General features: G+C 33.3%; 1 protein-coding gene across 1 annotated transcript in view; it reads right to left on the reverse strand.

Moving 5' to 3' along the window:
* Positions 1-4,215: 4,215 nt before the first annotated feature.
* The window catches only part of LOC106472134 (hemocyte protein-glutamine gamma-glutamyltransferase-like), a 33,575-nt gene continuing 21,575 nt past the window's right edge, over positions 4,216-16,215 (reverse strand). Inside the window, exons 8-13 of the mRNA XM_013932759.2 lie at positions 15,687-15,855; positions 15,342-15,439; positions 12,130-12,417; positions 8,247-8,407; positions 6,758-6,894; positions 4,216-5,125 (exon numbers count right to left, since the gene is read on the reverse strand). Of these exons, the coding sequence (XP_013788213.2) occupies positions 4,984-5,125; positions 6,758-6,894; positions 8,247-8,407; positions 12,130-12,417; positions 15,342-15,439; positions 15,687-15,855 (995 nt within the window). The 3' untranslated portion in view covers positions 4,216-4,983. The remainder of the gene's footprint in view (positions 5,126-6,757; positions 6,895-8,246; positions 8,408-12,129; positions 12,418-15,341; positions 15,440-15,686; positions 15,856-16,215) is intronic.

Raw genomic sequence — 16,215 nt, forward strand, 5'->3', positions numbered from 1 at the left:
GGACTTTGTTTGTTTGTTTGTTTTTTGTTTAGAATGTTCATGCTAAGATACACAAGGGCTATCACACGAATATCTCTACTTTTGAAATTATAGACTAAAGGGAAGACACCGAATTCATAGCACCAACCACCAATTCTTAGGCTACTCTTGTCCTACCGAATAGTTGGATTTGACCTTCACTCTTATAATGCACCCACAGCCTCACAGTGTGATTTTTTTGCAGAAACGAACGAGAACCATGAACTCTCTAATTCACAGTCCGAACACTGCTGGAATTAACGATTTGTATGTTAATGATATCACAATGTAACTAACTGAAGGTGATTGGCCCAAGATAAGCAGCAACGATACCATTTTTGTACGTTAACGTTTACACAAAGTAATAAACTGGCACAATGATAGACATAAGATGAGCAGAAGTTCGACATTTTGTGTGTTAAAGTCTGAAAATGATCATTAATGATACCATTTGCTACGGTAATTTATATATGCAGTAGTCAACTGGACTGAGTCCTTTAAACTTAAGGAACGTAATAATGACGACCGTACGCACACATAGAAATAAAGTTGAATAAAACTTATATTTTCATATTAAAAAGAAGATGAAAATCGTGACAAAACTCAAGAATTTGTATGTCAGTTAAGGTTTTTTAATTTGTTTTTCAAAGGTTCGTGGCTAAAGACGTAGTCAATTTAAGGTTGTTGAATTAAATGAGGAAGAGAGATAGAAGTACTGAGCTATTCCGCTACTTAGCTAATTTGAAGAAATAGTATTAAATGAAGTGTGATAATAATTTAGATTTTAAGACACAAGTGCTTGGAATCTTACTAAAAGCTTCCAATGAAGATGAAGTTAATGTAGATACGTTTAGTAGTTGGAAACCTCTTTAGCTAGGCCGCGTATTTTATTTTACCAACCATCATGCCCTAAGTTGAACAAAAAACGTGGCCTGGCTAACTAATGAATGAATATTTGCTGTAAAATTCTTATCAATGCTATAAGTGTAGGTACTAGTCTGGCCACTAATTTTGATTTCATTCCTTTAAGTCGCACGCTGAATCTTTCTTTGGCCTTTTTTTTTCTCACCTGTCGTGTTTTTGATTAGATATATATATATGTATATAGAAAGAGAGACAGGGAGTTTGTGTGTTCTTTATGAGCCAGTCACTCGTCCTCGTCAGGTCTTACTGTTTATATATTAAAGGAACTTACAAGTGATATGTGGGTGACATTACTAAATATTATTGATGGAATACGAAACCATTGTTTAGAGGGATTATTAGACCTATATACAAAGTAACTTCAAACTTTGTCATACAATGCTAATTAAACTGTGGGAAGCATAGAACAATTCATATCAAAAAAAGACTGCAGTTCACTACTACAAATGGCTACTTATTTGATCTTTGTCTAAGGTTACTGATAAGAAATGTGGATTCCTGCGAAACCAGTCCTAAACATGTGACAAAGATCAAGAATGGGTTGGACCTTTCGCTTTGAAGAAGAAAAATATCATTATTTCAAATAGTTTGTTTGCCTGATAATAAGGGAAAATAAATTACTAACGTAAATGCAATTATTCTCCGAATACCGATATTAATATTGGTTACACGTAGTGAGTAAAGGACAACTAAAACATCTTTCAAGTAAACAGATGTTTCCCAGAGGCCCGAACTTGTTTTTTTTTTTTTTTTGCATGTCCTTCTTGTGGAATTCGAAGAAACCAGTCTAACGTGATGGGTATGTGACAAATTCAAGAATAAACCAAGGCTCTAGTATATTGTTCAACACTTGGGTATGACGAAATGTACGACGATATTGTTAAAAAACGACTTTTTACTGAGGCTGTTCAGGATTTTATCGACTTAAAACAGCCTTAAGCTTTGTAGCATAATGAAAACTTTTAGAATACATCGGTGTTTTTAGATTTTTTGTGTGCAAGTGTATAATTTTCCAACAAATAAAAATTATTTTCATACACCTGATAGAGATATGCTTAATTAATATGTATGGCAGACACTGATAAAAGTAACAGTTTTTAGAAGTTATAGGCTCCCTGAATTTAAACGCCAATCGGCAGTTTTCATTCCTGACACGGTGAGAAAAGGTTAAGTTCGAAAAAGCTCCCACGGAATATTAATCCAATCTTCTTACGAAACACTTTCATTATTCAGAGTGAAAATATTACACGTGATTAAAAGAATCCGGATTTAACAGAGAAATTTGTTTTGTTGTTAAGCACAAAGCTACACAATGGGCTATTTGTGGATTTTTCTTGAAAGCAGGAACATAAAATGTTGATCTTCATGCAGTGAATTCAGTTTGAAACAAAACACTTTCACAAACTTAGTGTGAAAATCGCTTTTTTTTACCCCCCGATTTACATTATTAATTTATCTAGAATAATTCAGTTATTATAGTGTAGTTTTTAAACAAAAATATCTTAGCATCTGCAGAACTCAAGTTCTTTGAACAAACTGTTTAGGATAAATTACCATAACTAATCTTGTCATTTATAGAAATGACTTGGTCTTTTTCCACAAAGACTTAATTCTCGCTGACATATTCTTTGATACCAATTACACGTAGAGGCTCATGTGTTTTGGTTACAATCGCGTTACATATTTTATTAAATTTTAATTAAAATATTTTAAGAAGTAATAAAATAAAAAGGACAGTGAACATCTTAAAGCTATAACAAGTTGACGTCATTAGTGGAGATGGTGAAAAGAGTTGAGGGAAAATGCTAAATGTTTTTATATTGAACTTTAGGTTTAACTCTATGTTTCACATCTGAATTGATTAATTTGCTTGTTGTTAAACGCTAAGCTACACAATGGGCTACCTGTGCTGTGCCCACCATGGATATCGAAACCCTTTTTGTTTTAACGCTATAAGTTTTTAGACTTTCCGCTGAGCCATTGGAAGAAAACTGATTAGTTTTGTACATCTTGATTTTTTAATTTTTGTTCAGAATGTTTAGTTCTTAGTATTGGAAATCTCAAATGTGTTTATGTATTCAGTTAGTATACTTGATTTTCATCCTTAAGTTTATGAGACCACTGAAAAATAATTATTAAATTATACAAGTAATATAAAAAATTACAATTGAAACAACAAATGATAATGATAATATTTTATCTGAACATTTATCGTTTAAGCTCAGTTTCAAGGTCCTTTAAAAATCGTTTGTTTATTATTTTGTTTGTCAGGCTCATTATTTCGCAAGACTACATGTTATGTTTTTAAATTGGTTGGTCCATTCTTTAGTTATCAAAATACATTAGTCATGCATTTTGTACATCATTTTTTGTATTCGTTTACTAAATCCTCCGAGTTTTTGTTTTATACGTGTACGTTGTTTAATATCTTATTTTATACAGCTTACGCGCAGGTTACCATCTTGGGCGATGAATCAGAAGATTCAAAGTTTGCGTTCGATTTCCCTGAAACGATTCACAATTTCAGATATGGGCGCTTTATAAGAGTGGCAGTCAATTCCGTTATTCGGTTTTAAAACCTGACAAATCCCTTGTGACGGTGAGTGCTGCTGAGTGACTGCCTTACCTCTGGTCAGTAGTTCAAAATTATACTGAACATTAAAAGTTTCTGACTTGACCACTTAGCAGGAACAGCGATAGCAGCTAGATAGAAATTGAGATCGTGTTCCTACTCACACTGGGTCACCCAAGTATTTCGCGCTGTAGGTAGTTGCCTATCCTTAATGCCGTACCTGCAATTTAGCCTATATATGCATAACGTGCCATTCAGACTGCAGATAATAATACCTACACTAAAAAACGAACCATATATAATCTAAATTTATATGACTAATATCTATGATTAATTAATATTAATTGTAAAACATAAAATTAAAAGTAGTATAGACTCATAAAAGAACATGTCATTGATGTCACCACTGATTGGCAAACATTTTCAGAAAATGTAGGTTTCATATACTCCAATCCCGCAACTTGCTATCCTGATTCTTCCGGGGTAGAGATGAAACTTTATCAAAAATCAAGGTCAGTACAATCAAATAAGCCTTATGGTTACACAACCAGAAGATTTACTGATAGTAACCTACACTTGTATTATTATATAACTTTAAATTCGATGACGAGGAACCCACTTTGAGACTAATAATGGCTGGAGACGGCTTAAATGGGTAATGAAGAAAAACTTTAATATAAGTTTAACATGACAGCAAATGTACAACGTTTCGACAAGGTTTTGTCATCATCAACTTTGTTTTTGCACTTCAACAGAAGAGGAGTGTTCACGTATCATCACATCGTATCTGTATTTAATAATTCACGCAGATATCCACGATGATTTCGTGTTGTGGTCAATAAAAAAGTTAAGTCATACCAATTGCAAATAATAACAAATGAAGCCTCAGAACCCTCTCCTGTTTATTACATAACTCACTTCATTAGATCATTGAAAGAATAACTTTGCCGTCATGCGTGATCATTCCAGCCAACAAGCTCCTACTAGTAATAACTGTCATACAACAGCAGTAGAAGTGCTACATACACATACACACACACACACACATATATATCCGTTTTATGTATTGGGTTATGTGGTTTTTCGTTAAATAAATTTTCCACACTTGTGTACTTTTTTTTATCAGTTTCTTGCATATAGGTATAAGAAATATAAATATTCAAAATTATTTTAATAAATTTATAAAAAATGGATGTTTATATGAAATGTAATCAAACAGTAGGCACTCAACTAAATAGTATTGCTATATTTATTCTAAAAAGCTGTAAGATGTATTTTAACCCACACTTTTGGACTATTCTTTTCCTCTTTAGAGCTGATATATTAATTTCTTATGATATAGCATTTTATGCATTCAGAACTTCGAGATTTCTAAGCTAACCCATTTTTAAAAGAAGTTTTTCTATTTTGCCATATACATATATATAAAAAATATACAGATAGCGTCGTAAGGTCCAGCAACCTTTGTATTAGCCTTTAACTGCGATCTGTGTGGACCCTATTACCTGGGTCAGTTGACGAGAGCTGAAGGTGACGACGATCTTTATGAGACCCGATCGTTGAGGGAACAGGCGTTCCACATGAACTATATTTTCTCTAGGCCAGATATTTCTGGAATTGTTTAAAATCATTAAAAAAAAACACAGGACTGATAAAAGTATCTGAAACGTATATTTTGGTTATTTTACACCTAGACAAAGCATGCATACGAATGGGTATGTACTCATGAGAAATTACAAATATTCAAAAAATATAACGCTATTTCTCTTGATTAATATTAACAACCTGGAAACCCAATTACATATATATAGTAATTTTTAAGTCGATTTATTGAAGTTTACTAGATTCTTGATCTCCTCACACAGATTTTGACAAAACATTTTGAAAGTTTACATATAGGTTCTTGACACCGACATAGTAATAAACGGAAGGAAACAGTTTCAAAAAAAGAGGTTTGATGGGGGTTAAAATGAGAGGTAAATGGGTTTTGAGACATCTCTGGGTTGACTGAACTGATTTATTTGAAATTTATATTAACAAACCAGGAGACGTTCAGAACAACAATATGAATATAAATTTTAGAAATGTTTAAATTCTAGCTTTAAAATATAGGTCCAATGGTTTTTAGAAACTCAAGATCGACTACACGGACTTCTTGAATATTAACTAGAATATGTAAATGTTTTTTGTTTTATTTTTTGGCATATTCTTTGTTTTCCGACAATATCCACAAAACCACTAGTATTTCGTGATTTAGCTAATTTTGAAGATAAATATACAGTTTTAGTTACAAAAGGAATTTGCATTTATAAAACGACACAAAACGTTACATATCAGTAGATAAAAACGTTATTTAAAAATAAATTATGATAATGATACACACACACACACGTTTATATACATATATAAGTTAAAAAAGAAGAGGAACCGGTATAATTTTTATATTGTTTTTAGAATATATTTGGAAGAAATAATGACAAGAAAAAATATTTAAATACGCGCATATATAATGAGTGAAATTAAAGTAACCGTGCTTATAAAAGACAATCAAAACCAATGACTTTTTAATACTAGAAATAAATGACTTTACAACACCACACATTTTTTTTTTAATTAGACACTCAACGTTTCGCTTTTCAGCTTTTTTCAGGAGCATTCCACTAAAACACAAACCGTAACTGACAGTACAAAGCATTAAAGGGTTTAAATGATAAATTCTAATCGAATCTATAGCGTGCATTTCTTCAGCGTGTGTTTGACATATTAAGTAGTAAATATTTTGATTGACGAAAAGTGTTGTTGAAATAATTAACTGCTACCTGTAGTAATCCATTTGGAACTTTGTACTGTCAGTTACGGTTTGTGTTTTAGTGGAACGCTCCTGAAGAAGTTGTAAAGGAAAACGTTCGGTGTCCAATTAAGAATATATAACAAATTTGGTGTTATAAGGACGTTTATTTCTAGTATTACCATATCTCTTAGACACCAATATGTGCACTACATAAATTAAAAACCAACGATTTGACATTGTTCTATTATAGAAGTCAATTATAAATTTTGAAAGGAAAATAAACTTTCTAACATTACATAATTAATAAACTTGCTGGACTGCCAGAGTACACAACATACATGAAACTCATTCTAATCAAAATATTAGATACTTTTTTAAACAATATATGATATTCCTATTTATTTCCTATGTTTCCTTATTTTATCACTAAGCTGAAGGAATTAAACACTCACCTAAACTTCGAGTAAAAAGAACCAGTCACACCTGGAGCTTCTACAGTGAAAACACAATTTTCTAGGACGTGATTGAGTGGATTAGTAAAGCTAATGGTCAGCATAAATGGAGCTCCCACTTTTAGAAGTCCTTGAACCTAAATAACAAATTATTATGAAAATATGTTTGTACATACCAGTTACTCAGTTATGAACTACTATCGTAGTTCATAACAGGATTCGCCCAGGAATTTCACAAAAATTCTAATAGAATATACAGGCAAAAAAACATCTTAAAAAGCAGACTTGTTCTGGAAACAACACTCAGGATCTTCTACCTCAATGGTTAATACTGCTAAAATGTTGATAATAGCAAAAAAGTTGATTTTCTGATCGTTAGACAAAATTCACCCATTTGTTCTCCATATTATTCTTGTTTCACAAGTCTACAGAAAAAACGGCTATGAATATCTTATTCAAATCTGGGCAGGCCCACTAAAAGAACTCCTGCGCAGGTCATAGGGCTATTTTTATGTTGATTCTTGAAAGATAAGGAAATATTTTATCAGTTTTTTTTTTCATTGCTGCTGGCCAATTTTCTCTTCAAAGCCATTCAAGCATCGAAGCCTACAGAAAAACAGCTAGGTATAGTGCGCCAAAATCTATGCACAGCTACTAAACAAACTGCGAAGGTTGTAGAGCTATTTCTAAGTTGATTCTTGAAAGTCGGGATTTCCACCTTCTAAATTTTTTTACGTTCTTCTTCGTTACCTACATATACCGGTAGAGTTTTGGTTGTGGTAATCAAATTGTTTAACAAATATCTAAACGATGATCCTACAAATACCATGTGTTATGGAATATCTATGATTGCACTTGACGGGAAAACTCCTGATATGGATTTTAATTAATTTTGCATACATAATTAGGATTGATTATATTGATTGCTACATTTTCCCTACTCGCTAAATGATTATTATTTGTTTTCTAAAAACGCATAATGGAATAATAAGAAGTACAAATCAGTCTGCCCCTGAAGAAGAAAGGTCCACCTTTCGAAAGCGCTGTTATAGGGTTTTTATTATTTTGTATCAAGTACAAGCCAACAGTAGCTAAAATACAGAGTTGCCATATAACAGAAGTTGAATAATTTCACCGAAAGGGTCACCTGTTTTAACCACTCGCACCACTATACAGTTATGTGTTGTTAGTCAGTCAGTAGACGCTAAAATGACGTCACATAAGGGACGTTTAACGTTGCAATTTGTATTGTCGTGACGCCAGTAAGATGTGTGTATTCGGTGAATCACGAAAATAATTATGCACTCTGTAGGCTACAACACAACATGACATATGAACTTGAAAAGCAATAAATGAAAACATTTGTTACTCTTAATTTTGGTTTTATTAACACTTGAAACAGGACACTTTCGGGACCCTGCGCAAGTACATCTAATATTTTAGTCACCTTTTCATCTATTAACAAATGCTTTGATATTTTACAACTTACCTCAAGATTCAGTTTTGGTTTTTTGAGCATGAGGTCTTCTTCTTCTGACCACGTCTGTTGTGTCTCCTTTACTGTTGCTATAGCGTAAATTTTTATCATGGCGTAGTCCACTAGTTTATTCAGATATTCGTCTGGTGATATTCTTAGAGACAATGTTTTCCCTATTGGAAGAAGAACAAATAATTTCACATCGTTATCTTACTTTTTGTTATCTTATGGATAACTCCGTTCTATGAGAGACAAAATGGTAATCATAAATCAGATATTAAAATTTAAAAACGTTTTTGAACGTTAGGATCAACAAGAATGAATTGTGATTAAACATTACTGTGTGGTTGAATGTGTGGCTGATACGGCTTACAGTACTTTGAATGGTAGAAGAAAATTGGTATAAATTGAAAACAGAGTTTCTAGCGAATTTTTAGGTACAAGTAATTTCGAAACATATCAGGTTTTTCAAAACACTGTTGTGTGACAAACTTTGTAATACTTAAATTTTTTGTGAATAAAAAACTTAATTAGAAAAACATTACTTTTTTTTTAGATTGTAATAAATAACAAATCTGACAATGGATACAATATAACAAAACTGAAACCAAGACGAGCTGAGAAATGCAATTTCAAGCAATATATAACCCTATCGAGAGATACGAGATTTAACGTTTATGAAGCTTCGAATATTTTTAGGTGTGAAAGAAAGCTAGATTTCCTCAGACGATAACTGGTTTACAACACCTGTAGGTAGACAAAAATCGTTTTGTTTTGCTTACTTTATGGCGGAAGAACGTTAAAATCATTCCGAGAACAAGGATATCTAAATACGTTCGACTTTATCCAACTATATTTATCAAAATAAGCTTTCGTGTCCAATATTGGCACCGTCTCTAGCCAGTGTCGAAGTATCCTCAAAATAAGTTTAAATCTGAAAACAATATAGTCGTATCATATACATATGACGGATAATTGTAGTAACATACTGAATATGTGGACACTGTTAACAATACAGATAAGACAACTGCAGTAGAGATAAATACTTTTGAAACAATTTGAGCAAGTTTCATATTAAAATAAAAACACTTTCATTGGATTTTAAAATTAAATTTTTGGTTTTCTTTAGAGCCTTGTGGCGTATACTATCTTTAGATCCTTGTGGCGTATATTATCTTTAGATCCTTGTGGCGTATACTATCAAAGAAACAAAAAATGTTCTGATTTATACTAAAATTGAATAATCGAATTTTAGATAAAACGAAATCAATCAAAATAAATCAAACTGAATGAAATTCATCAATTCATTATAATTCTGTTCTACTAAAGATATACCTAAACACGGACGGAGGTAGCAAAAGCTATCTTGTATGTACGTGTGTGATGGGGGTTAGAGTACATGCAAAAACTGAATATGATAACTCTGTAGGGATCAAGAGATATGGGATTTAAAAACTTCCTAATATGTATATATAAAACAAAATGCGGAAATGTTGTATATGGCAGTATTGGAGGTGTATCACGTTCTTCCCAGTTCCTCAAACTATACTAAAAATATAATATTCCCAATGATTGTAAATGAGTAACACAAAAAACCTTACCCGGTGGTAGATAAATAAAACGAAAAACTTACGTTGTTAATTAAAAAAACTGATGTTACTGATCGTATCATATCTGCAGGACAAATATCTTCAACTCTTCATTTTCTGCACGTGCCAGATATTGGACCAGTGTTCACTTTTCTTTTCATTATGTTACCCAGTGGAATTACGTGACTTTTAAATAGGATTCTTTGACCAGATCTAATTTTGTTGACAGACTTAGAGATCAGTTTCTTGTTTAACTCTTGTTTAAGTTGACTTATTTTTGGAATAGTCCATTTTTATCTTTCTACTTGCTCTCAGTGGCTCTACGACATGTCTGAGGGCTCATAACACTAAAAAACAGGTTTCGATACCCGTGGCGAGCAAAGCACAACCCCCAGTTTCATACTTTTTTTCACATGTCTGTAATAAATGCTGCAGTTGGGTCTCATAGAATGAAATCATGGAACTCGTAGCTCATGATGTACTCTGTGATGTTGTGGAAGCTGTTAACAAACTAACGAGCTGTTACCTATGGCGAGGGTCCAGATGTTTCAAGAAAAATTTCATCAACATTGCAATAAAAATCAACAACAGCCAATTTTCATGAGAAAAGCTCTAGACGTCTCGTTGATATGTTTATATTCTGATAGTGAAGGGGGTTCTCCTGAATCTCCAAAAGTATTTCATATAATGTCACGTTTCATTTGACGGATTGTTCGTTATTCTCGGGTTGTGGGATCTTGACTTAGTATGTTTTAAAGTGTGCTTCCTGATTTGAAAGCAGCAGCACCGATGGTGTTTTGAAACATATTCAACTGTTTTTTTCGCTGTTGTTCATGATATCAAAGTATCGCCAGTGCTTACGATATCAATAATTGTATCTATCAAATCTGATGGTCAACCTTTGGATACTAAGACTGTATTCAATTTCATTAACTCGTTTTCTCTTTGCTGACGAGTAAGTAATCTTCTCACTCGCTCTTCCATACAAAGAACGGACCACCTACAGTCTTGTTGAAGTCGGATGATTTGATGAGAAGTACTGGTGTTTATTAGTATGTGATGTTTTAGGTACATCCTGCTAATTATCGCAGATAGATAGGTACAAGTATATTGTCACTATTGTTTACATAATGTTAGAAATGATACAAATACTGGTAAAACACTTTTGGGTCACATGAAACGAAGAATGAAAAGACACAACCTAGACATGTTCCACAAAATTCAAAGCAATATCTCCAAAAATCAATAAACAGACTTCGAAACACGTCAATCAAAGTAACAAGATCCCAAACTCAAGTGAAGTTAAAACGAAAGATCATCCAATCAGTTAGAATGGGGGTGTGGTAAGATTATCATTGCTGGATCAAGGAAGCCCCTGTTTGTCGCAGTGCAAGAACATCAACTGGGCTTCTGAACTTGCTTGTGTTGTGACGTAAGAAACAGCCAAATAGTTTATACAGTTATCAAGACCTTTGCCTCAGATAAAATGAGACAAGCTCGTAAGTTTAAAGAGACTGTCATCTTTAAAATACTGAACATTGGCTGACATGAACAGAGGTTAAAGGGTTTCAGTGTCGTAACTACAAAAGATGGGCCCCTCCCGCATAAAAAGTAATTAAACCCTCTATATTTATTTCTCAACAACCGTAGTTACGATTCTGGGTGATTCGGGGTCCCCTTTTGTGCTCGGATCCCCACCGCAATTTCGGGGGATGCAGAGGCATACTTATGCCACTGAAGGGTTTAATACATTAATATTTAGTTTGATTTCGATTACTAACATCAATCTTTAATTAACAACCTGATTTTGTTCTTTTTATTGAGCAACTACTAGATAAAGTTTTCATAATACTAAATTTAAAACTGTTAAGAATGTTACATTTTTTATATATTTTTGGTGAAATAAAATGTTTGTGAATTGAGAGTGTCACTCAGCTTGATTTTTTGTTACTGATTTTGCTTCGTTTTATATCTTATTATTCGATTCTAGTGTAAATCTGAAACTTGGCCAACTTGTTTCAATATTGACTTTTATATGCACGTTTGTTACTGAATGTTATGTTATATTGAATTCGTGAACTGTGTTCGCATATGGAGTATGGTGCAGTTATTGTTTACGTGAATTTAGCATGCTTTATTATATTATTGACAAATTCAAAATTGCACTAAGGACACTTGCGCAGAAACCTCATGACGATTCTGGTGTTGGATAAGGTCATGTAGATATTGCATCTGTTTCCTAAGCAATAAGTACATATCATAATAAGCCTTAAAGGATATCTAAAGTTTAAGTTATCTACACTTACGTTGAGAGGGAAAGATGGAGATTGATCTCTTCTCTTGTTTCAGTTTTTTTGATGTTGTTCCTGTATAGTAAACACTAAAAACCGACAAGGAAAGTGATATTGTCCTTCTCTGGATGCCATGATTCCGAATCATTATCGTCACAACGAAAGGATGACCGATCAATACATTTTTACTGCTTTGCAAACTGAAATAAACATCTTCCTTTGAGGGCTGTGAAACATCGTATACGTGGGCTAAACCACCTCTTCTGATTGCATTCAAAAACGCATGTCTTTCCTCGTGACTATCTATAAATGAGAAAAAATACCTAGTTTTATTAAAATTTTAAGACTTTTTCTGGGTTGGTGTTGAGGTGAATGACGATCCGCTCTCTAGCTCATTGGTTTTTTAAAAGTCAAAAACAAGCAAATATAGCTACAACATGATAAAATCTGAAAGTACAAAAATTATTAATATCACCATAAGCTCAAAGGGTTCTCATATTTCTTGTTACACTAATGAAATTAGTATCAGAGACATTGCAGTTAAAAGTACCCATCTGGTATAATCAGAGTTAAAACTTGATCGGTTATCAGGCATAAAATCTCCATATAAGTTAATTCTAATTAGTATTTCTATGTAATAACGTTTACGTAAAGTAGTGACATTACTTTAAATGAGTTTACTTTTCAACGTGTACTTACCTCTTATTTCCCAGTATAACAGAGAAAACCCACAACTGAAATAATAGATTCTGGTGTGTTACAAAGGAGTCATTTTTATAATACCGACGAGCGATCAGTGTAAGATTTTGAACAGGCATTAATGATACAACTGTAGACCTATCCTGCTGGAAACCATAGCTTTTATCATTAAGGGTAAACAGTTGAATCTGTAGGTGAAACTTCCTGATATTTTCTTATAGCACATAAAGCAGGTGTTTTAATGCATTCCTTTTTTTTTCTTTTCAGCACAGGTAAATTTATATTTCTCAAGATTTTCTTTATAGAACATATGGACTATATTGTCGTTTTCCTAAAATAAACATGTTTATAAACTGTTTATGTTTCAAATTGCTTGTGAGTCCATGACTTTTTACACGGTTCCTCCTTATAATAATATGTGGGTCAAAAACACATTTAAACTAAAATTCATTGAATGTTGCAATTAGCCTTGCTAATTCTCATTGATGCTGTGATCCACTCCTTATGTATTTTACAACGAATATTAGTAATTTCACACATTGTTTATTTTCTTTTCGGTAATCGCAAAATTACTCAGTATGATGCAATATGAAGAACCCAACGATATCAGAATAAGCTGGTATTAGCAAAGTTTTTTTAAACTAACGCAAGCCGGTGATTTGAGGTTTACTAATCTGTTTTAAGTACACACAAGTTTCACTGAATGAATTAGCCTAAATGGTTTGTTTGTTTCTTTCTTGAATTTCTCGCAAGCCTACTCGATGGCTACTTGCAATAGCCGTCCCTAATTTTGAAGTAACAAACTAGAGGGAAGGCAGCTAGTCAACACCACCCACCACCAACTTTTGAGATACTCTTTTCAGACCGAATAGTTGAAGTTGACCCTCACACTTATAACGCACTCGCGGCTCTTAAGTGCGGAGCACAACATTTTTATTTTGGTGCAACGGAGTACCTCAGATCTGCAGGCCCGGCATAGCCAGGTGGTTAGGGCGCTCGACTCGCAATCTGAGGTTCGCGGGTTCGAATCCCCGTCACACCAAACATGCTCGCCCTTTCAGCCGTGGGGGCGTTATAATGTGACGGTCAATCCCACTATTTGTTGGTAAAAGAGTAGCCCAAGAGTTGGCGGTGGGTGGGGATCACTAGCTGCCTTCCCTCTAGTCTTACACTGCTAAATTAGGGATGGCTAGTGCAGATAGCTCTCGTGTAGCTTTGCGCGAAACTCAAACCAAACTACAGTTCTGCAAGCTACAGTCGTGCTGATTCTACTTGTGCCAAATGTCATCTCCATTAATCGTAAAGTTGGATTTTAGTTTATTTTTAATGTTTCTTTTATGTACAGTTATTGCGTCTCATATTTTAGTTAATTAGTAAGTGATCAATGAGGTATTTACAGTGTGCATGCTCCTTTTATAATGGTGAGCAGAGCACAGATAGCCCTTTGTGTAGCTTTGTGCTTAATTACAAACAAGCCTTTTATAATATTTATGGAATTCTTCTTGCTCAACAGTTACATATCCAGCATTGATTGGCGGTTAACATTTCAGTGATTCGTGGAAAATGAGCTATAAAGCTATAAATACGTTCATTAATGTTGCAAGATTGGTTAATTTCATTAAAGTAATGATATTTGATTGTATTGCGTTTATTGAGCTTTCGTATATTGAATAGAATGAAAAATACACATATAATTGTACCGGTCTGGTTGTCAGGAGGGTTAGGAGCCATGGTTTTAGAGGTTATATATTTAGGAGAATCCAGTTTGCTGTTATAAACGCAATCCTATGTAGAGTTTCTATTCTTCCTTATAACGTAAGTTTAAAGACTTTATCAAGCTTAAATTCGAGGGTCGATTCCTGTGGTGGGCACCGTGCAGATAGCCCATTGTGCAGTTTTGCGCTTAAAAAACAAACAAATCTCCCTTACAAAAACATTTTCATCAGTTCAAAGGCAACTAATAAAAGTTACAATATTCTATAATTGTTACTCGATTCCCTACTGAAAAGTTATTATACGATATCCATCAGCTTACAAAGAGAATGAGGACTTTAAAAAAATTAAACAAAGGGAATAAGAAATCGACCAATAAGACATATGAAAAGTGTCTTTTACCGAATTAGCAGGCTCACAGTCTCTGACTGACGCCCTCACAGCTTCAACTGACGCCCAATAGGAGGTATTCAGCGTGAATTGTTGAACTTTGTAAATGTCTAAAATTGCAAACTTGAGCCTTATCGACTATGTTTTTGCTTATCTGATGGTCACACACATCAATCTATAAATTGGGATATTTCATAAAATGATAGGAGTCGACTTTTAAACTGATATTTAAACATGATTTATATATTGTTTTTAGGTTTAAGATTTAATATTGATGTTATAGTAACTGGCGAATTATTGTATCCTGCAAATAGTTTTGTAGTAGCTACGCTGTTTATTCAGTGAGTTACTTTAAAAAAATTCAGGAACTCATATATATATATATATATATACTGTTTTTAATTAAAGAAGAAAATATTTTTTACCTTTGCTGTTCTTGTACTCGTGTGTGATGTCTTCTACATCAGCATTTCCAAAGTCATCGTCAATTCCCCTTTTCTTGGTAATTATAAGTTTTCCAATTCTTGGAAAACAAAAACAACAACAAAAGTGATAAATATTCTTTGATCGGTTGGATGAAAATTGAATAGTTGAAGATGAAATAATAAGTATTACTTCAATATTAAAGTACATAGTTAATTATGAAACGACCGTGAAAATATGTTATGGGAAAATTTAAAATGTTATCCTGTACTGTCTGTGTTGACTTTTTAGTCTATTTCAATGAAACTATACTTTACTACCAACATTCATCAATAAAGAACACTAACTGGTATCTTATTATTTTAAGTTTTCTCCAGCCACCCTTAGCAAACTCATCTTTTTGCCAATGTATGATGCGTGCGTTGACTTCAGAGAAGACAAATGATGAATCGTACAAGTAATCTATCTCTCCACGTTTCACTGCGACTAGTGAGGTGGGACCTGACCGATAGAGACCTGAAGAAAAGAAAAAATATACATAGTTGTAATTAGTGAATATTTGTTATATGTGCTAGAGGTGACAACTGTGTAGCTGTTGACAACAGTCAGAACACTACTACTGTCTGAGATATTTAGGATGTATAAGATAAAATATTTACAAGATTTTATTTTTCACAACAAAATGCAATGTAGTGTAGTTCGTTGAAGAGTGTTTAGATAATCTTGGGTTTAGTACCAGGATGTACTGGTTCTGAAAACTAAAAGAAGACAGCTTTCACTGTTTAGATAATCCTCGGTTTGCTACCACGATGTAGTGGTGGTGGAAAACAAAAGAAGACTGCTTACAGTATTTAGATAATCCTGGGTTTACTACCA

Source organism: Limulus polyphemus, unplaced genomic scaffold, assembly GCF_000517525.1.
Source record: "Limulus polyphemus unplaced genomic scaffold, Limulus_polyphemus-2.1.2 Scaffold5105, whole genome shotgun sequence".
NCBI lineage: Eukaryota > Metazoa > Arthropoda > Merostomata > Xiphosura > Limulidae > Limulus > Limulus polyphemus.